Source organism: Falco peregrinus, chromosome 11 (genome assembly GCF_023634155.1).
Source record: "Falco peregrinus isolate bFalPer1 chromosome 11, bFalPer1.pri, whole genome shotgun sequence".
NCBI lineage: Eukaryota > Metazoa > Chordata > Aves > Falconiformes > Falconidae > Falco > Falco peregrinus.
The window spans coordinates 20,308,331-20,330,919 of record NC_073731.1 but is presented as its reverse complement, the minus strand read 5'-3'; the positions used below and the strand labels follow the sequence as shown (position 1 = coordinate 20,330,919).

General features: G+C 40.8%; 1 protein-coding gene across 6 annotated transcripts in view; it reads left to right on the top strand.

Annotated features, from left to right (window-relative positions):
• EML4 (EMAP like 4) overlaps positions 1–22,589 on the top strand; it is a 163,030-nt gene that overhangs the window by 36,858 nt on the left and 103,583 nt on the right. For 4 of the 6 annotated variants that reach the window (XM_055816127.1, XM_055816126.1, XM_055816124.1 and 1 more), the window contains exon 2: positions 14,876–14,893. The exons of 1 other annotated variant lie outside the window; for it this stretch is intronic. In XM_055816127.1, coding sequence (XP_055672102.1) covers positions 14,876–14,893 — 18 coding nt within the window. Of the gene's footprint in view, positions 1–1,925; positions 2,044–14,875; positions 14,894–22,589 lie in introns of those variants that run through there. One more of the 6 variants, XM_013300193.3, reaches the window with a different exon arrangement.

The following is a 22,589-nucleotide window of genomic DNA, read 5'->3' as shown; positions in this document are numbered from 1 at the left end:
TACTGGATTTCTTACTTTTTTTTTTAACCCAGGTATGTGCGTGTAAATCCTTCATGCATGAATTGCTTGTGCAGATGCGTTCAAGTAGAAACCCCACACTTCAAAGTCTGTATGTTAGACTTAAAGCGCTTTATTTGGCATGAGGATGCCTTATGTCAAAGTGTTGCCTCAGTGCACGTTTGGGAGGCTTGCAAAAGGAAGGTGCTTAACGAACGTTTCTGCTTGGGGGAAGAAACCCCACCTTTTATTACTGTTTGCATTGAATTACTTTAGTTAATCATTACTCTTTTGTGTATGAGTTTGAGAGAGAATGTGTTCACTGCAGGCAGTAAATCTTACCAATTCAAGATGTTTTCTTCAGCTCTGTGTGTGCAGTGAGATATTCAAGTATGCTTTTCCTGTGTTAGGTGCTTTGAAAGCATTTTTAAAACCAGTTACTGTTGGTGAACAGTGTCTTAAGAAAAACGGTCTTGTGGTGTTTGGGTAGTGTGTATTCTGAAGCACGGTAAAACTGAAGTATAGTTGTGCCTCCTGAAATAGAGTTAAAGCCACCAAAGCATCAGAGATGACAAGTCACACGTTCGTCATAGGCAAGAAAAATACAGCAATTGCATCATTTTCTTCACTGTCACTCAGTATTCAGTTGGCAATATTCTGTGTACTGTAACTGAAGGGTGCATACGCAGGTGAATTAAAAGAAACTGCTGTTTTTAACAGTTGTGTAGGACAGCCCTTAATAATAATTTCCACACGCCTGGTGACCTTCAGTATGAGAACGTACTGTTGAATGTCTAGTCCGATATCTTGTATTTAACTTCAGGCACCATCAGCAAGATCAAGAAAGGTGTAAAACCTTCCTGCTGAACAAATGTGGGATGATCTTCCTCCTTATTCTTGATAGAAGTTGTTTCATGTCCTTAAGAAGAGTGCTTCGTATCTCTTCTAAAGCACTTGTTTGGTTTATTTTTATACTCTTGCCTATCATGTCTGTTTTAAAACTGGCTTTTCATTGTGGATTTTTTTAATGCCTACTCCTGTCAGTAGTCATCTGAATTTATTCATTGCCCTCCTGAAAAGAATAAGTGGCATTTGTAGGAATGGTTGCAACTTTTGACTTTGCATTTGTTAAATGTAAATGTTTTTATTACTATAAATACAACAATACTTGAAATTAAGAGTGCTGTTCTATCTTTAAGGAGAATATTGATATAGCTTATAGAGCCTGATGTTAACAAATATGAAAATGTTTCTTTTCCAAATATACATGTGTGTTAGATTTCCTAATATAAAGGAGAACAAAGTCTGTAGTTAATATTTTTTTTTCTCCTCTTCTCAAAATTGTTTTGAGGGCAAAGTTTTCTTCTCCCAACATCATTAAAATGAGGCATTTAATTTTGTTTTACTTTGGCAAAGTAATATGAAACATTTTGGTTGTAAGGAATGTTAAAAACGAGGTGTAATAGAGAAGAACATGAGCCTCTGAAATATTGATTGCCGTTTTTATGGATCTTTTTGTTCATGTTTATTTGTGGTCAGTTGGAGGGAAGTAAGGACTTTGCATCCTGCTAAGTGTGGAAGGCTTTCAATATGTGTTACTTGGTGTTAGCTTTTTTTAAAACATTACTTATGACTGACACATCCTGGTGTAGTTTACTCTTCCCGCTAGTGACCTTGAAAGCATGTCTGTGCAATAATTGCTTATTGCTGGAACAAAAAATAATTCTGTCTAAGATTTGTTTGAATTCAGGAAGCAGTGTTTGCCAAAGCAAAATCTTGGTGACGCAACTATGTCAGGTTTCAGCAGCCACGCCTCTGCTAAGCAGTTTCAAGTTTTCAGCTTTAACCTTTGTTCATAGCTATATTCCTTTTCCAGCAGAACATCTGAGGCGGTTTTCTTTCTTCCTTTTGCAACGAAGCTGTGGTAAAGAAATGGAGAGTTCTAGCAGAAGCAGCAGCAGCGAGTACTGCTGAGGCTTGCAGTAATTTTGTGTTGAGGTAACTGCATGACAGACAGACAAATGGATTCTCTTCCCAATCACTGTGGTAAGGATAACGCTTGATATTTGGAAGTGCTGAATGGTTTAGATGGTGTGGGTTTTGTAGCATAGGATTTCATAATGAGCTATGCTTGATATCCGAAAAGCAACACGGAATGCCATTGCTGGGCTCCAGTCGCCTTCCGTTGCACGGGGATACTGGATCAAATTAAGTAGGTACATCTTCACTGCTGTAGTGTCATTTCCAGTGCGGCTTTGGGGTATTGCATTAACACTTGTCTTTGGTATTGGTGTTTAATGCAAGAATACCTTTCTAATGAGCCATGCTGCTGAAAGTGCTCCCTCCAGGACTGGGTAAATGTAGTTTTCAGTGCTTTATGATGAGGATTTTCTTTTCTGTAATTATGGATTTGTAAGAATCCCTTCAAAATTAATAGTTTTTGGACAGCAAATACAGTTTTGAAGCATGCTTCGCTATTAATGCGCTGAGCTGCTGGGTTGATCGCTTTGCCTGCGCCGTGCCTCTGTTCCCATGCTGTACGTGCAGCGGTGAGCACGGGGCTGGGTCTCTGATGAGTGTAACTTCTCACCGTTATCAAACTGAAAGTGAGCTTGTAATTACAAATTAGCTGTTCTAACTGCTTTGGGGGAAAAAAAAGTTCTGAAATCCTAAAGGATCACTATTTCAAGAGGAGATCCATCCATTTCTGCCTGGAGCCATCCATATTCGTGCACTTGCATACACATGTGGCTTTTCATTATCAAATGCTGAAGTTTTATACTGAGACTTCTGAAATTTGCCCCTCGGATACAAAGTTTTATAAAGCCCCTAAGTGCTTTAAGCATCCTTTTTGAATGTTTGCCGAACACAGAGGGCAGGAATCGAGCCGTGGTCTTGGGAGAGCATTCAGTGTGTAGTTCATACTCCTTCCCAGACAGATGCGATGCCAGGGGTTGAACCCTTGTTTACAGCAGAAGTAAATAAAGCAGTCTTTTTATAAATGACTTGTGAAGAAGTGATAGTAGTAGCATATGGAGCCTCTGTAGTTTTTGTCGTGTTCAGCTATGCCTCATCTTCATACTGCCCTGATTTACTGCCAAATTGTGGAACAGCTGCCAAAGACCCTTACCAAAAGGAGTTTGTAATCTTCTGTGGGGAGTTACCTTTAAATACAGCACCGTGCTGAGTACTATGTGACATTCATCACCACAGTCCACTGTTATGAATTAAAATTGGAATGCAAAACTTGTCATTTATGAAAATAGACTTTTTTTTTTTCTCTAACTTGCCAAGAATGCCATGGTTTTTTCTCTTACATTCCTGTTTTCTGACTTATTCCAGGACTCCTCAACACTACTCCTTTCTTGGGGGGGTGGGGGTGGTAAAGGATATAGGCATATTCTCTATGTTGAGGGACTAAACTGTAGTTTCCACTAGGCATGGACTAGGAAAATGAACTTACAAACCCAGTTGTTTTTCTTGGGCTGCGCTGTCCAACTGAGTGGCCACTAGATTCAGATATTTTAAAAAAATTATTTTGTATTTAAGATTTTAATATGGTTACTGCAGTATTTAGTGTGGTTTTCCATTAGAAAAAAAAATAAATTTCCTCGTTGAATGCATTCCCAGTCATTGATATATGCTGACGGGCCTGCTGCAAAGCAAACAGAGATCTACGGTGGTCAGAGGTTACATCTATCCAGGAAACAGCGAGTATCTGCAGAGAGAACAGCTTCAGCTTTACTTGATGTAAATCTGTACGTGATAGATACAAGATACCTGGAACCAGATCCAGATGCTCAAGAGTGGTGTCTCCCAAATGATAAATAAAAGAAAACTGCGTACCTCAGAGGAAGTTTGGGGAATACTTCCACCAAGAATCAGGATAATTGCTCAAGTATTTGATATTTGCTGAAAGTTTTCTTGGGGGGGCGGGGGGAAGTTTTTCATTTTTTCCCTGTATATAATAGTCAGAAATGTCAGGCCTCAAATTAAAATGAAATAGAAAAAGCTTGCTGTGAAAGGGAGTGAAAAAGAGGAGGTATACAACAGCTGTTATAGACGAAAAAGCTCTCCTAGCCTCTAGGAGACTGGCTGTTGCCTTCCCCTTGGGCCACAAAGTAAGTGGTGAATGCTAAGGTGATGTGAAAATGGGATGGTAAAAGACTTGGAAAAAGCATGAAATAATCTAATTCAAAAGTATTTTAATTGAGCGTTGGTTTTCTGGCTGCGTTTAGATATAAATGATACCCATTCACTTGGTGCGTGACAGTCTCTGAGAAAGGCTAGGGTATGCTGTGGGGTTTTTTGCTTAGTTAGGAAATACGTAAAATCAAGAGGGTTGATAATGGAGGACTTAAATTTATTCTATGCAGAGATGATCCTTGTACTTGAAGACAGATTTATGTGATATTCACAGCCCATAAGTCATTCTTGCATTGCCTCCCTGCAAGACTATTGGCAGTAGAATATGTTACTCAAAATATGCCTGTTTTCAATTAGCTCAAGGAAAATTCTCTAGTCACGGAAAGAACATCCATCTCTATTACCTGCCCCGAGAATTAAACACCGAAATACATTTGGGTGAAGATTACCAAAGCTTACTCAGCATGAATAGTGATTAGTGCTGATTTCTAAATAGGGGAGGATAGGAAGATTTAACACAGCAGCCTTTGAAATGTTTCTTATCCTGAGATTCAAGAGTTGTGAGCGATTGTGAGATAGCTCCAAAGTAACAAAGAAGTGCAGCAAAAAGCGTTCACGGCTTGGAAAGCAGGAAAGGTTTCGGAGCACCATCCATGGCGGGGACGCTGTGTGCTGGAGCTGGTGGGTCACGGCTGCGGGGTGTCGGGGTGCACCCAGCTTAATGGCAAGGCAAGGTGCTGCCTCGTGCCCCCTCGCTCACTTTTCCTCTGGGTGGGACAGCAATGCTGCTGTTTGCTGCTTTTCCTCTTTAGCAGCAGTTCTTTGTATGCTCTGCGTACAGCCTGCCCCCTTTTCATCTCTGGGGTGGGGGAATTTGAGAGCTTTTTAGTTTGGGCTTGTCTTCTCTGTACCACACTTGGACACCCTGGCTTCTTATTGCGTTATTGCCCATTTCATTGTGCTTTGGTTAAAAAATGGTTGTTTGCTCCGTGCAATTATAAGTTACAGCACAGATCGTTCTGTGCTCTCGGCATGTTTCTTGCATAGCTAGTTTTACCTCTCCTGTGTTGACTTTGCTCTCTTAATTGGAGAAAAGGCAAGGGACATTGCCAGCTTTTACAAAAACCTTCTTTTCTTCCAAGGGAAATTGAAATAGTTTTCGCCTGTGACTTTTTCTATTGAAAGCCTGGTTTGTGTTAATTGGCATACCTGGAAATGAACAATGTCCCATTAACGAGGTTGATCCTGAATCCCTTTCTGAAGGCAGAATGGGTGATCTTGGTTTGTGTGAGGTTGCCAAAGTAAATGTCAGTTGAAGTCTTGTGGCTTGCACTTAGCTGGAACAGTGTACCTGGCCTTTAAATAAAGCTTTTTTTCACTGCCTGATCCAGGATGCAGAGCTAATTTTATTCTGTTTTGCTGTTAGTGAACAGATTTCTGAGGGTACCAAATGAGTAAGCACAACTGTTTTCTATTTACTTCATTTACTTCAGCATGTACATTGTGATGTGTAAAACTTACAATGAAGATACAACATTTTTAGGAGTATCTTGTCAGTCTAGAGGGGAGTACAGCCTGCTTGAGAGCACGTGTGTGTGTGTGTATAGATTTGGAGGGGTCTGTCTTGTGAATGTATGTCTGCTGCTTCTAGAAAGTGAAAATTCTCATGAAGTGATATTGCTGCATGTGTTTAGATAAAAATCGTGGGGGTGTCTCTTTAGTCTGCTAAAATGCCAAATATCTATGCGTATAATTAGTGGCCTTTTTATTATGGTCAAAAGAAGTGGGTCATTTTGCAGTGTGCGTAGAACAGAAGTAATCACAGTGGGAGGTTACATTGAGGCTTGTTGCTCAGACATGCATAAGAGTACTAAAGAAATACTTTATGTACATCTATATACTCAAGACTGATAATTGCCATTTTTGTTAATAGCGCATAAGTCTGTGTTTATGAGACTTGAAAAATACTTTAGAGATCTTCATGCAGTTCATGGCTGTTCAAGAAGCTCTGTGTGATGCTGTGTCATTAGGGGTGTCACTAAAAAACTGGGCTTTTATGAAAAACTTTGTAGGGAATTTGGAAGTGTCCGCGTTTTACCGTGGCCTGAAGTACCTGACTGAAGGATCTGTGGTGGCAGATGCGTGTTGAGGAGGACCTTTGTCTGCTGGCGTTACGCTTCCCAAGATGCAAAATACTGTTTACTAAACCTAAAAACCTGTCTGTGGCTTAAATGTAATATTTGGAGGAATGGTATCTTTTTATCATATTTTTAGCTGGAAGGTGGGGATGGGAGAAAAGGAGGAAAGCCCTGATCGTGATAAGCTGACTTGTGTAGGTCCTAGGTCAAGGGGTAGCAAGTGCCATTCTGTGTCCTAATTTTTTATTATTTTTTATTCTTAAAACATCCATGGTCTCAGGCTTTTGAAGGCTCAGGCAGACTCATGCCCAGTTCTTAGGAATTCATGTACTGGAGGAGTAGCTCTGTACTGAAGGGCTTCTGGAAAATGTCATTTGTCCTTCACTTGCATAATAAAAAAAATAATAAAAATGTACAGCTGGGAATAGATTATTTATTACTTAACTGTAGGTTTTGTGCTTTAATAGCAATCGCATGCTTCCCTTTTACAAATGCTTTTACCTTCTTGACTATTGCATCCCATGTAAACACCTTTCACTTGAGGAAAATCATGAACTTCCTATTCCTGCCACAAACTTGACAGAGCCTGTATTTATTCATACATATTTATCTATATATTATGTATACATATGTAAAAATGTGAACATCATAGATACCTATAAAATAGGTATATATTTGGTTTATATACATATTACATACATATATTTGTATATAGGGGTTTTTTTTGGCTGGTTTTCTTCAATAACCATTAGTACGATGACGGGTTACGGGAGTTAAACCATTTTGGTACAACTGGAAGGGCAGGGGCGCTGGGGTTGCCCCTGTAGCTGTGTGGTGGCAGCGCGGGGGGGGGGAGGGGAGTGCTGCCATCACACACAGGCACGCTGTGCCATTCGGCGCACCAGGCTGCTGCAGTGCCGGTGGTCAGCTCAGCTTCAATTTGCTGGCAGTGGTGTTGCCTAGAGTCGAGTCTTAACAGCTGAGAGAGGTCCTGCTGCTTTTGGGGTTAGTGGGTGCTGCGCCCTTGACTTCTGGGGCAGAGAGCAGGTGAACTCCCAGAATAAATTGAGATGTGTGTAAAGCTAGAATCACGTGCGTCTTGGATGTGTTAATATTTTGTTGTCATCAGGAATGTTTTCTGGAAGAACTTTTCTGAGGGGTCACTGGGTTATTACCGCAACCCTAAACTAAAACCGCCTGGGGCGGGTGCTATACTGAAACGTTGCACCGGGCCACGAGAGGTGGGCAAAGCCGGTGCCCTGCTTTGGGTCGCTTTTCAGGAATGGACGATGTTCTTTACAGAGCTCCATTTTTATGCTTTCCAGAGAGCATTTTTTTTAATTGAAACATCCTGTCTCTTCAGGTTGTTTGGATTGAGCTCGCATGAGCACAAGCAAGAGAATAGATGCTTTATGCGTGAGGAAGCGCTCTGTTCAGCATAGCCAAAGGCTGGTATGTGCAAAATATATAAAAGCAAGAAAACTGCTCTTTATTATGGAGGGATAATGTATTTGAAAAGGAGGAAGGGGAAGAGAAGGAGGGAAAAAAAGGTACGATGGGTTTCTTCCAGCCCTGAGTGATAGAATCTCTGTTGCTTACATAATTTGTGAGAAGGAAATAGCCCTAATGGCTTTCCATGGATCATTGGTTTATGGGCTTGGCTCCAGAAAATCTCGCAGAGAATAATTTAGTTAAAACGGTGATGCTAATCAAGTGAAACTGAGCGGGTAGATGCTCAGCAAGTTCAATAACAGGATGTTGATTCTGTTGTTGATGCTGTCTCTCCAAGTCCAGTAACTGTGGGCTCCTCAGCGTGACTCGGGTGGCACCCGAGAGCTGACTCCGACCCCTTCGCCCCCACCCCGTGGCTGCGTTTGCCATGAGCCAAGGAGCTGTGCATCCGCCGGGATCCAGGCTGGAAGGCAGATGATGCTCAGTGAGGCTTCTGCATTTGAGGCAGTGCTTTTTGAAAGTCGTGAACTCCGTGCCTGAGCCACCTTTGGCTCTGGCAGAGGCAGTGCTCTGTGGAGGAGTGAGTGTGCTAGCACCCAGTCCTGCCGGCTGCCCCAGAGCTAGGATCAGCAGCAGGCAGTGCTCAGGCTCAGCAGAGGGGTCATGGGCTCCCAACCCCATATGTTAATAGGTCTTTCCACCATCCTTGGTGGTCTTCCCCAAGCTTCCCTAGCAGCTCCTTTTTGCTGCTTGACAGTGAATACAGCTCGAGAACGGATCGGGTCAAGAAGGCCCTGAACTGTGGGACACCTGAGGTTCCCAGAATGATAGAATTCTTGTTGCCTAAAAGAGTGTTAGTTCTTTCTGAACAGTATCGTAGTTTTCTGAACGAGTTCCTTCTTACTGGTCACTCCAGTATGCTTCCACAAGCAGGATTATTTTCACCAAGTTGCCAGTTTGAGCTAGAAATGGAGATACTGTTCCTTTTTACCCTGATGTCAAACTCCCTAGTGGGTCTCTAGTTCAGAAGTAGGTGGTGCCACCAGCTGGTATGAACTTGCACACAGGAGATACTGGGGCTCACAGCACTGAGCTGGCAGTAGGTCCTGGAGCTAATATTGCTGCTAATCGCATACTCTGTGGAAAAGCTCTTGGCGATAGCTGGGTTTTTCATCCATGTTTTAAAAGCATGCAGTACACAAGTTTAGTGCGAGCAGTTTGATACCAGTACCAGTTTGAAACCTCCTCTGAACTGCACAGTGACCAGTTCTTCCAGTGGTGTGAAGGTATAGCAGCTGTGGGGGCATTCCTGTAGGGAACGGGGATAAGTGGTTTCTTACACGAGATGTATCTGCCATTCCTACGGGTGCCAGGTGGGTATCAATTGAAGGATGCTCCTGTTATGCTGGCGGAAGAAATGGTGGGAGTGCTTGCTTAGAGTGAGTTTCAGATGGCACTGATATTTAACCATTAGTGGTAATAAGCCCCATATTTAGCCTCTTGCATTTAAACACAATAATTTATATCTATAAAAATTTTCAGGGTCTCCAGTGAATTTCCCTTCTTTTCCCACTGCTATGTGAAACCAACAGCTTTGTTCATGAAGAGTTTTCTTGCTTTTTGGTCTGTGTGTGGTTGTCGTGTTTGCTTTTGACTGCTTATAATCCCCAAACAAAATTAACTTGATGTACTGTATTTTCAAAATCGATTTATAGCAGACAGAACGTGTTGATGTGCTGTCAAAAATAACCACACGTTCCTATGGAGGAGGGAAGGAAGGGAAAGGACAAGAGTTCCTATAAGCGCGACTAACTGTATTCTCATAAAGCAGAGAAAGGTGGTGAGAGAGAAATATTAAATACTCTGAACAGTTTTGAATAGGTTGTATACTGTCTTCATTTATGCTTTTCTTTAATAAAACCAGCAAAATAGATACACTGCTCTGTAAAGGAAGCTTTGTGAAACATTTCTAGTGCTTCTACTAAAAGCAAAGAAAAAAGAAGTAGTCATTCCCCTGCAGTTGGAAAGTCTTGATTTATTATTATTTTTTTTAAGCTGTTTGTCCTACCCAACTGCTTTTCTGGTATCCTTGCTTACTTTATCAGGTTTTGAACAGTAGAAACATCGGGTGTGGGTTGATGACCTGCAAACGGCAACACTTGAACATAAACTGAAATAAATTAGGATGTTTACCCTAGGACTGTAATTTCAGGTTCTTATATGCATGCGATACCTTTTCTTATACACCAGTCTTGCCAGGGCTTTTCAGTGAGGTTTAGACCTCATCATTTATGCATAGAAAATAATGAGAAAATGAAAAAATGCTGAAGTAGGCTTAATATAACTTTTCCTTTTCTTCCTTTCTGTTATCTCCCCCCCCCCCCCCCCCTTTTATTGACTGTAAAGTTGCCATTGAGCAGGGATAAAATCAGAATCAGTTACACAAATCAAGTACGTTTTCCTGCTTTCATAGTTCATCATATTGCTTTGGACTTGACAGTAACCTGCTGCTTTTTGACAACTACAGGCAGTTTTTCACAGCTTACCATTGCGTAATTTATTGAAAAATATTCAAGAAGGTAGCTTTTTTCAAAGCTCGCTACTCCAAAGTATTATAGGGTGTGGCAAGCTGAACTTGTCCTAAAAAATCCCCAACCCAAACCAAATGGCAAAACAAAAGTGGCAAAAGGAGGGGGCAGAGGGATGGCTGGTTCATCAGAAGAATGCTGGCGTGCTTTCCAGTAGGTAAGACTAGAGGTATGGCACCTGCAAGATAATATGTAAATTTACTGAAAAACAGTAATTTCTGGGCATGCATATAATTTCTATTGAAGTGTCATACAGATAACCCTTTTAGGCCTTATGCCTGCCTTACCAAGAATATGAAAACAAGTAACATGCATGTATGCGTATCTTTACAATTTAATCTTTAAAAATTAATTTTAGATGCTATTGTATTTTATATATTGCAGGCAGTGCAGGTATTCTTGTTTGCTGGATGCCAGGCAGACTTGGGAAGACAAAAAAAGTTGCTGTGAGGCATTTCCAAGCAAATGAATCCAAAAGTGTAGGTTTTCTTTATAGTCCAGAACAGTTAAACAAACCAAAGGTATTGCCAGAGAAATGGGATTCAAATTAAGTTTACAATATCTAGAGTTTGTGACTATATGAACCCGCTTTGCGGTAGGATATGTTGGAGGGAATTTCCAGTTTAATTTTGAAAACTTATTTCAGTTTGAAACTAAAACCTAAATAAATACATCCTTTTTCTTTTAGCACTGAGATTTTTAGCAGTGGGGAACTTCTTGTCAAAGTGCTTAGTGCATACCTTGTAATGGAAATTGTGGGAGAATGTGAATAGAACAGAAATAGACCCAGCGTTTATCTGACAGCTCAGCAGAAAGTAAATATTGAGATTTGTTTCTCTTCTTGTAATGGACTATTAAAGTGTAGCTGACTTGGGAATGGAGGGCTGGAGGGGACAATTTTCCCAAACAGTCATATAAAAAAGAAAAGTTGAAATCTAGGTGGGCCTGTTTCTCCCTCTCCCTATGTGTTCTAACAAATGTAAAGCATTAGTAAAAAGGCTTAAAGAGTGAATAAACTGTATTGTGCCCTCGGGAGACAGTAAAAAGATCATACACGTTGTTTTTTTTCCTGTTGTAGCAGGGAATGTACTAAATGTGAATGTCTAGCTGAGTGGGGGAACAGACCATACCTAAACTACAGAAGTCTGACTCAGGAAAGATTCACTCAAACAGTAGTAAAGATGCCAATGAGGTGCCATGCAGACCCTGCTGAAGTTTATATTCACACTGAGGTGCAGCTTGCCCTTCAACTTCCCAGCTGAAGTAAGACCTCTTGCTTGGGGGCAGCGGGAGCCCTTCCACTCCTGAGCCAGGCAGCGGGGTGTTGGAATTTTTCTTTTTCTGTCTCTCAGATAATCAGCAGAAGCTATCAGTACAGAATTTAAATTACTATAATATAGTGTGTGGCGTATTCATGAGCCTCCTTTGAACTGTGTCTTAGGAAACTGGTCAGATTGAACACCTGAAGCCTTGAGCCAGGAGGGCTTGGGTCGCCTTTGTTCCTCAAATGTTTGAGGTTCTGTCTTGAAACAGTTTTTGCTCCTTTACCTGCCCCATCCAGTTTGGCAGGCACTGCCACCCTTTGCACTGGGACCAGCCTTTGCTTTTCACCCCTACACAAGCCTGCCTTTTCCTGTGAGGTCTGCCCTGCTTTGCGAAGACACACCTACAGAGCTGTGTTGCTTTCAACACTTAATTACTAGGCTAGAGCATCCCGAGTGCTTTAGCTTCCCTTACAAGGTGCATTTTCTCTACCCTGTATATTCAGAGTAGCCTGCACCTGTTTCCCTTAAATTGGTTTTGGGGAAAGGTTTGTGATTTTGTTTTGCTTTAGACTAAGTAGCCGCAACTATATTACAGATAGGGGTTTACCAACACTTTATATAATTAATTGATCCTGGCTTTCTACTAAAAATACTTCTCTTTTTGTGTATGCTGCAAAGCATTGGTATTAAACACTTATTAAATAGACTAATATGATCCTGTGATGTTTTGATGTTCTGACAGCTCCCTTCTCCCCTTTTATCTCCTGTTAATGGGTCCCAGATCATAGCAGAAGTCATTATTCAGAATTGTTTTTCACTTTATATGCTTAAATTCCGTTGCATTTGTGTTGCTCCATCTAACACAAAACACTCTTTCATTTCTGAGATGCTTTCACAAACAGCGAATTCTCCAAACTTTGATTTCCCAGAAGTCATTAGTGGATACCTGCTTTTTCATATAGTCATTGCATAACTCGTTTAATAGCCCTGATGTCACAAAACATAAGGAAGCCACTACCTTGTCATTGGTTATCTTACCTTTTTATTGTCTGTCTTTAAGCCATCTTTGTCCATCTTTAAAGTGTTATAGGTCTGTTAGGTCTGTACGTTCAATATTCCATGAGATGTCATATCAGTTCTTGCTTTAACTCTGGATTAAGTTCATGGCATTATACTTTTTTTTAGGAATAAATTATCCAGGTAAAATCAAATTTGCCTTGTTTTTATTTCACTGTTCAATTACATTGCCTTGATTTCTTTTGCTCAGATCTTGTATTATCAAGATCATACTTCTGCACTTGTAGCACCAAGATTGCTTTTCCTTCTCTCCCAAAGTACTTCCTGTCCCCCTCCCTCTTGTAATGATGTTTTGCGTATCTGCCATTGTTGTGTGTGCCAATTATTTCAGTGCTGGGAGGTGGAGATTATCCAGATCCCCTTATTTCTTTGTTGTAAATGGTCTAATTTTGTTCCACACTACATGTGGTAATAACCATTATCCTATCCTCGTTTTCACTGTATCATTTTGTTACCTTTATTGAAACAGAAGGCAAAAAATTCACTTCAATTGATATTTGTTCCTGATTATCTTTTCCTAAACGCCCTCTTAAAAATCAGTGTGTAGGTAGCTGCCTTTCTCTCCCTCTTTTGAAGCTGCAGTACACAGTAAAAGTGATGCCCCCAGTATTTCCTTGCATGGTTCAGCTCAAGCAAGCTCCTAGCTGGTTTTACTCTTCTGTTCGTACCCTGTAATCTCTGAAACATGCTTTTCTTTCTTAAGCTTTTTTTCTGCTTGTAGAAAAAAAGTTTTCTGGTTATTTTTAGCATTACAGGTCGGGTTTTTATTCATCCAGGTAGTCTGGAGTTCACCATATTTTGTTCTTTAACTAGGAAAACACACCTGAGTGGAAACGGGTTTCAGTTGGAGTGCAGATACCCTCTGGAATCTTGCCCCATTAACAGATTCCAGTTGTTTTGTGAGCTTTGCCCTTCCCAAATTCCAGGTTGTTTGACGTGTCCCTGGGAGGTGATGGGAAGTGGTCAGGATTGGCTTGTGATTGCTTGAGCGACTGGTCATCTCTCTTGTCCAAGCATGAACTGGCTCTGAGACAGCATCCCTATAGACCTGTGACTGACGATGACTGTTGACCAGAGTAATCCTTCAGCTATCCTGTCTGTGTTGTTGCTAACATTCATGGGGTTTTTTGTTGTTTTTTTAAAAAATTATTATTCTTTTGGGTTTTTTTAAATAAAATGTTGGTTTCCCAAGAGTTCACACTTTTTGTCAGCATTTTATGAGGGATAATCTGTGGACTACCGTCTGTGTTCAGGTGTAAATCTCTGTAGGATCCCAGTTGCTCTCCAAAGTGATAATCGCCAAAAGTCTGTTACATTTCAGTTGTTCTTTATTTCTTAACCACTTCTTTGGTATACAGTGATTCCTCATTATATATTTTTTTTAATTTTATTTTTTAAAAATCCAGCTTGAATATCTTGCAGCCTTTGGTGCCTGTGCTGCAGTTGCGGTTGGTGTGTAGAGGGTTGGTGTTGCCAGCATGCTGCACAGCAGCCAGCTCTGCATTCTGAAGTCAGCCTGATCCTCCTTGGCAATAAAACTTATAGCAAGTTGAGCTCTTAAACTCACTGATACGGTCACTTGCTCTGTCTTTCTACACTCGTCAGTTTTGATGGATGGATGAATCCGCCGGTGATTTGTGTGTGTTGAGTATTTCTTTTCCTTTATTTTTCCTCCTCCCTCATTGACTATCCTACCCAGCAATTTTAGCCTCTGTGTAAGTACTGGCTAACCTCTCAAAGGTTATGTCTCTCTTAATCTACTTCTTGTATTTCACAATATGGCAACACATTTTCTTTTGAATCTCTTCATTGCCTGCTGTGGCAGGACACTCCAGTGCTAGTGTTGTTATCTTAATGTGGAAAGAGATCCATCATGCGAGAGAAATGTGTGGCTGAATTAATTTTTGTGTGTGTTTAAAAAAAACTTTTCTGCAGGAGACTGTTACTTTAGGACCAAAGACTGCGTGGGAGAGCTGAAATTGCTGGAAACGTGCTTATAGGGGAAATTCTGGCAGATTTTTAAGTGCTGTACAAGAAATGTGGCTGTTTAAAAACAAGAAGTCGTAAAATTCTTTTTCCAGGCATGATCCATTTACCTTTAATTGAAATTTTAGGTTATGAAAACGTTTAGGAATGGAAAGACTCATCTAAAATGTCTAATCATACCAATAATTGACTTTTTTTTTCTTTCTTTCTAATTCCTTGTGCACAGTAATGCACCTGCTTGAAGGTATGTGTACTATATATGCAGTTGTTGGTGGTTCCTCTCTAAAAGTGGCATGATAGATGTTAATTGTGCTGTGAAATAATGTAAGCTTTGAATGGTTAAAATGTACTTGTACGTCTGGATCTGCTATATATCTTAGTGTACCATTTGAGTGTTGCCTTCATTAAAGATGCTGAGACCCTCTTCTGTGCTTGCTGGGTTTTTTGTGGCTTTGTTCTGTGTGTATATGTGCTTTCTCTTTTCCCTTTTCTCTCACTTTTTTCCCCTCTGTTGTTGGGTGAGTGGGTGTTTTTGTTTAGCTTTACTTCTTACTCCAGAAAGGGAAGACATCATCAGGTCTGTTACTTGTGGGTCTGTAGGCCTGGGTGTGCAGAGGGTGTGGGATTTTTTTGTTTTTTTCTTCTATTCTTTGAGTAAGTGGTGAGGAGAGATGGGCAGAGGGAAAGCATTAGCGAGTCATGATGCCTGGCGGGGTTTGATTACATTTGAAATAACTAGTTGTGATTTACGTTGTTTAGTTTTCGATGAGGAGGAAGAGGAAATGGGACACATCCTGCCTAACAACTTCTGTAATGCTCTATGGTTTATCTTTGCAGCAAGTGCAGTAATACTGTTCAGATTATTTTCTATGTGAAAAATGTTCAGTGTTGTCAATTATTGAGGCTTCTACCTAATATTGTCTGTGCTGGTGGACAATTCCAGGCTTGATTTTTCTCTGTAGACCTTCGCAGTCAAGTAGCCCCAGGCATATTGTTGCTGCTGCTCTCTTAACAAGTGAATGTGTTTTTAATTTGGTGCCATCAGATTCAGGGAAGGAGGCTGAGTGGTTCAGAAGGGGCAGGCTGAGACAAGGTCTCTGTTACTCTGTCTAGGATTTACAGAGATGTTAGTGTCATCTCCCTTTGACCAGTGACTCACAGCAGAGAAGGGGTCTCAAAACTTTTGAGCCCAGAAATTACTCATTTATAAATACAGTTTTGTCTCCTCACTTAATACAGTACTTCCTTCCTCTCCTTGATGATCCCTGAACAGTTACAGCACCTGTTAAAACTCAGTTGCATTTTACAGCCGGCACGCTGCCTCAGTGCTAAGCTTGTCCTTTACGCACCCTAAGCGAGCTGCTCTGAGGGGCCAGCTACGTACCTGCCTTCGCAGTCAGGCATGCGTGCGTGCACACAGACACGTATATGCAAATAAATCGGACTTGCCAGCTGTTTTAAACTACATTTGGGGTTAAGTTGCTTCAGAGCTGTGGGTGGTTCAAGGTGCTACTGAGCCAGCAGAGCTCGTTGCTCAGTGTGGGTGGTTGCCACGTGGGGGGCTTGCCATGGTGCAAGCTCCCCTCATCTGCTGCAGTGGAGCCCTCCCCGAGGAGCGCGCACGTACTGCCCTGGCAGCGATCGGGGTTCCTCCGTGCTCCTTCCAGTGAGGGGGCATGTGCCGGTGCCTGCAGCGGGGGGATAAGGTGCATCGGGGCCATGATTTCGTAAGGAAGCCTGCTAAATCTTGAAGGCCACTTCAATTTGTCTATGTCTGTGCAGGTGGGATCTTGTTTGCTCCTATCACCAGGGAACCTGCTTAACCCCATAAACAGATTATTTTTAAGATGAATTCATGTTGAGATCTAGGGACTATTATAACCAAGACCTGCTTTGTCAAGAAAGGAAGTCTTTTATTTGGGGAAGTGCAAATCTTGCCAAGTGTTGAGATCTTTTATTTGCCCCTTGACAAACAAAGGGTTAGTTCCAGGTCTTTCAGCGCTCTGCTTTTGGGCTAGGAAGAAGGGAGAAAACCAAGAAATACGCGTTTGAAATCTTGCTGATGTTTGCTAATCCAGGTGTAGGTTTCATTATTATGAAGGCCCTGTTGGGTAGTAGAATGAAGTGTAAATTTCAAATCCCTGTCAGACCTTTTGATGCTTAGAGGGAGCTGGAATTGTGTGTGTTGTGAGAATTGGCGGGCTAAGGTGGTGTGTTTCTAAGCAGAAATACCGAGAGAACGCATTAGGTTGAGTAGTAAAATATATCCTTTCATAACACATTGAAGCACCTCTTTTAGCACAACAGGAGCCTCAAAACAGTCCCCGTCATCAGCGGTCCGTGCTTTAAATAGGCAAGAAAAGCAAAAACAGGATAAAAGGAAATATTTAAAGGAAATAAAGGTATTTTGCTGGCCCTCTGTTCTCCCCTCGTTGCCAATGTCCCCTGTATATTGTTTCTCTCTTGGTGCATGGTGTCTACGTGCCCATTTCACACCACCTCTGTTCCCAAAGCTGTGCAGTCACCACCTTTACGCATGTTGACGGAGAGGAGCAAACTGTTATAGTGGCATTATTTAAATGCAATTTCTGGAGGAATTTGTAAACATACCCTTTGTGTGAGTGCTGCTGGGAGCTTGTGGTGTGTCCTTCCATGGTGCTCCCAGGAGACCATCATGGCTCTGGCGACACTGGGGCTGGCATGTGTCACACTGTCACAGAGCTGGAAGCGGCTTGTATCAGCTAGAAAAGCATTGCAGCCAAGGGTTCACCTGAGGAACGGCCCTGTTCAGTGCCAGGTTCGGGAGACAAAATGCTGGCTGGAGTAGGGAAATCCGTCCTGTCACTAGGAGAGTACAGGAGGGCTTGTGGGGTGATCCATGTTTCTGTGGCTTGTGTTTTGTTTTTTACTCTGTGCATCTGCAGTGTTGCTGTGTACCTCTGAATTGTTGGGCATGGCTAACAAGTTACCACTTTGCTGTATTTCCCAGTGGATTCGAAATTTGTCTGTTTCCTTAAGGCAGAAAATTCATGAGTTTGTTTTTGTCAATATGCTTTACTGCTTTGTTTTCATGATCTACAAAGGAATTACAAAATTGTAACAGGCACAAGATTTTGGCATGTATCTAGAAGAACGAATAGAATAAAAAAATAAGGTCTTGTCTAGTTTCAACTGAAACTTTAGGAATTTTGCACTGATAATTCAGATATATGGACTTGCTGTTAATATGCAGCCCCTCCTAACTGTCCTGGGAGTAATCCAGCAATGTCAGCAATGCCTGGAGCAGGGTATGTGGTTATTTTTTTAGGCACCTGAAGTGGTGTTAATCTGTGGGAAGGTTAGAAAGACTCATAATTCTTCCTTATCAGTTCTGTGTTTTGAAATTACTTTGCAAGTGTACCTGCCCATATATGTTACTTTGCAGAATGGCACACACTCCGGTCCTTTCTGATACAGCCACTTGCAGTTTCAATAGGCTAAATAGAAAAGAGTTTTAGAGGCTTTCTGCTTAATGCTCCAGTGCAATTAAATCCTGACTTTGTTTGTAGAAGATACAATCAGCACATGTTGGAACGCCCGATCTGACCCATAAAAATAAGAGGCTTTGTTCATTTCTGTTGCGTATGTTCTCGTGAGCCGAAGTGAAGTGAGTGTTACCAAGGGCTGTGTATTCAGGGAGTGAACTCCAGCAATCCTGCTAGTAGAGGGGGCCATGTAGAGCTCCTGACGTGGGGTTTTTTACATCATCAGCCTCTGTTGCTGATGGATATGACTTCGTTGTGAATGTTTCAAAAGTTTTGGTTTTCTTTAAAGCTGCTCTTGAGAGCTGTTCAGTACAAGGAAGAGGATTTCTGTGTTTGTTAAATAAAGCTGGGAAGTTAGCAGCCCTCAAAGCTGCAAAAGGAAAAAGCACGAAAATCAGGCTTCACAGGGATACAGTTTTAAGGGAAAAAATATCCTGGATTAACAAACAGAGGATGACCAAAATAATCCTCCCTTCTCTCCCTCCTTTCCCCCACTCCACAGTAATTCAGCATTCTGAGGTTGGTCTTGTATTTAAGATCTGCTTCATAACTTATAAAAAAAACTTGGATATGGCAGATACCTGTCATATACCATACGGTTTAAACAAGCATCTAATTTAAACTGACACTGTTTCTAGCTGTTCTGTTCAAGCTGCCTTCTCGCTGAACAGATCCTGTTATCTAGTGGCTCTGCCCAGCAGAAAACCTCACGTGTTGGGGGGGGCTTCACTCTGCTCCGGCTACCCTGTATGTTGAAAAATATTTTTGCAATTGTGGAAGAAACTGCCCCCCTCCCAGGAGGCTGATATTCCTCCCCTCCCCTTCCTCTGGAAACATTGGATCATTTCAAAAGCAAATCCAGAGAAGCCGATGCATCGGTGTGTTACGTCAGCTGTGCTCAGTTTGGGTGAGCTTGAAACACTGATTCTCCTGTACCTCTGTCGCGTTCTGTCAAGCCAGCAGAAAGCTTGGAGTAAGTTAATGCTTTGTGTAGGTGGTACACTATCGCTGCTTAGGCTAGATCATAAAGAAACTCAAAGCAATGGAACATTTGGGAAAAAAAACCCAAAACCCACTGAAAAATGGAATGCCTTGCTCTAGGAGTTATTTCATATTATTCCCTAACATGAGGGGTGGCGTCTACAACAGTATAGGGGCAACAACCTATAGGGGGAAAAGATGACTTTCTATTATTAGCTATAAAGATATTTATATTTCAGACTTCAGTTGTACCATTGTACCTTTTCTATTTCAGATAGAGCTAAAATGTAAATGACGTATCAGTAACACTTTCTTTCTAAGGAAAATGTCTCTAGTAGTAGCTAGTGTTTCAGATTTTAAGAATGAATTAATTGATGTGGGCCAATTTTCAGGTTTACAGTCTACTAGGAAGCAAAACTTTCCTTAATGTATTACTGTATAACACAAAATAATTTTAGTACATAGGCCACTTACCTAGTATCTTAGTACACATTAGTGGAATATATGTGGTGAAGAAGAAAGTCAATAAAACCTGTGCTGGTCATACTTCATGGGTTATTCTAAAGCAGTTTTTTTTCTGTGGAATTCTATTAAGTCCCCATATTTTTATTTTGTCATCTTTATGAATTCATTAAACATTTTTCTTTTCTAGAAAAAGAAGTATGAGAAATAACAGTACTTGTATAATTTACAATTAAAATTTAAATCTAAAATTCAACAGATGGAGTAATATTAATAGCCATTCTTTTTTACAAAAGTAGCTCTGATAGTCATAGGGAACATGATGCTATAAAAGAAGGAATGACAGTATCATATAATATTTACTAATATAACCCAAGTTGTCTAAATGCTGTTTAGGTATGGTTTTATTAAATACCTTTTTTTAAAAGACTTTTGTCTACAGGGATGCCTTGTGTTAATGATTTGTTGGAATTGCCATGTTATGTTAAATTCTATCAGGGTATAGGATATAGCAGTCTTGAGGTGAGTCTGGATTCCCTTTGTAGGTAACTGGAGCTTCTCACTGATTTTTAGCCTGTTCAGCACCTCACTGAAGGATGCTCTGTGTTCAGAGCTGTGTCCCCCATCTGTCCCGTGCCACAGCTGCCAGGCAAACTCTCTGCAAAATTGTGCAGCAGGATTTAGAAATTTCTTACCAAATCAAATCTTCCAACAGTGAATCTAGTTTAAACTGCTAATTTGCTAATGATCTAAACCGAACTGACTCAAGAGGTGCATGCCAGGTAGGGGTTGTTTCCACTCTAATCCTTTTACTGAAGGAGAGGTACCTTGAAAGCAGTTATCTGCAAGTGTTTTGTGGCGTGTTTTCAGGGATGGTTGGACTTGTTCCTGCAGCTGGTGCCAGGCTCCATTCGGTCTGTAGAAGAGTGGACCTGTACTGAAAAGCCACCGTGCTCTCTCCACCTGTATGTGGTGCGGAGCACCTTAATGCATGTGTGTGTGTGGTACAGACAGCCTGAGCTGTGGCTCTGGGTTTGAAAATCAGTAATGTGTTCTTGTCGAGTGGAGGACTTCACTGAAATAAACAGCTAATTAATGTGTAAAAATAATTGCCACTACAGATTCATGCAGGTGGGTGTGTTTTTGTTTTCTTTAAAGTGCATGTTTTCTGTATGCCAAGCGCTCATCATGTTTACTTTGACATGTGATGCCCGTGCTCAGTGGTCTCAGATGCAGTCTGCCTCTGGACCATTTAGTATGGCTCTCGGAGTGGACGATCAGAATTGGATTGCAGATTCAGTTTATTGTTTTGCTGGTTTGTTCCTTGCAATGCATAACCTGCCTAAGGATAGCAATTGATTTTTATGTGAGAAAAGGAAGGAGACAATGCAAATAAGCAGTCTTCATTCAAGTTGATTTTAATGCCGTAAATTTCATCAGTGAAGAGAGAAAACAGCACAATGCTTCCTCCAGATTGTTGTTTAATTTAATCTTCTCTCCACTTCTCCCCACCTCCCTCCAATGCACATATCCTCCATGAGTTTTGAGGATGCTGCAAGAACAAACTGATTTCCTCTGATTGCAGATATGCTTTCAAACCTGTAACTTGCCTTAATGGAAGGTAACAGCGATGAAGTAGACAAAATCAGTTGCCTTATTACCCATCAGATAAATTACTCATTAAATCAAATCATCCTCCTTTGGTGAAACAGAATGAGTGATTTGACTTCTGTCAAGAGACTACCAAAGAAAAATACTGAGGTATCAATCCTTTTATTAAGAAAATCTTGAAAGTTACGAAGTATATTAGTTTGTAGTCTACAACTGCTCTCTCTTGACTTTGTTTTAAAGGAGCTGGGGGAAGCTGTCTCCTTGTGAGCCACCTTGCAGATTGATAGGCACTTTTCAACAAGGTGGTGTGTAATGACACGGGGGTGGAAAATGCAAAGCAGTTCTTTTGAGAATTTTGAGATACACACAAGTATGTTTTCTGTTAAAATGTAAATAACCTAGCTATTCAAGTATAGGAAAGCTGCACAAGTGACTTGGAACAATTCATTAAGTCCTCATTGCTGTAGTGTAATTTTACACTTTATTTCCATATAGAGTGGCAGAATATTGAGCAATTTGACAGATGAGTGAAAAACTGTATTTTTACTGGGATAGTGACTCTTAAGGTTGCTTCAAATCTGTTACCTTGCAAACTGAATGCATCCTCAAATTATACCTAAAGAAACACACAACATCTAGTGAAAACTTCAGAAAAGGGACTGGAATTTTCTTTTCTTTGGTATTTTAGCTTGTCTTCTCATTGCTGCTTAATACTGTTCCTTTCATTCTGGTGTCCTGCAGTATGATTTGGTAGTGTGTGCTTTCCTGTAGAAGCCATCATTAATGTTGAAAATAGAAAAAAAAAAAAAGCATATTAATGCTGTAAATATAGCCAATGGAGAAATATAATAAAATGTCCAGCATTACAGGTTTGTTGCTTTCAAGTACAGTTTGCTGTGGGCTGTGTTATGTTAGTAAGTCTCCAGCACTTGGTTGAAGGAAATAGCTGAGTCTTCCTGTTTATAGAGGTAGCAGGCAAAAAGTTTCTTCTAAATAAAACTTACACTGAAGTTGTAATATTGTCAGCTGCTCAATGTCCTGTAAGCTCCTGTGTCGATTACAAAGTTACTGATAAATAAATCACTGTTATGTTTTGTCTTCTGAGACTTTGTTTTGACAGAAGTTTTGTACACACACAATAAATTATTTTGGCTTGGGGATAGAAAAAGGAGGAATGTGGTTTTTGGGGAGTTTGTATACTGGACTGAGTATTTCAATGGTCAGATGTAACCTATGTATACATGATATATACAAAAAAATATATTTTTTTCTCTAATTTAGAGCACTTTGCTAAGATTAGGACATCTTTTATGTTTTAAGACTGTCTTGAGATCAAGTGTCACTAACTTTAAAAATACGGAG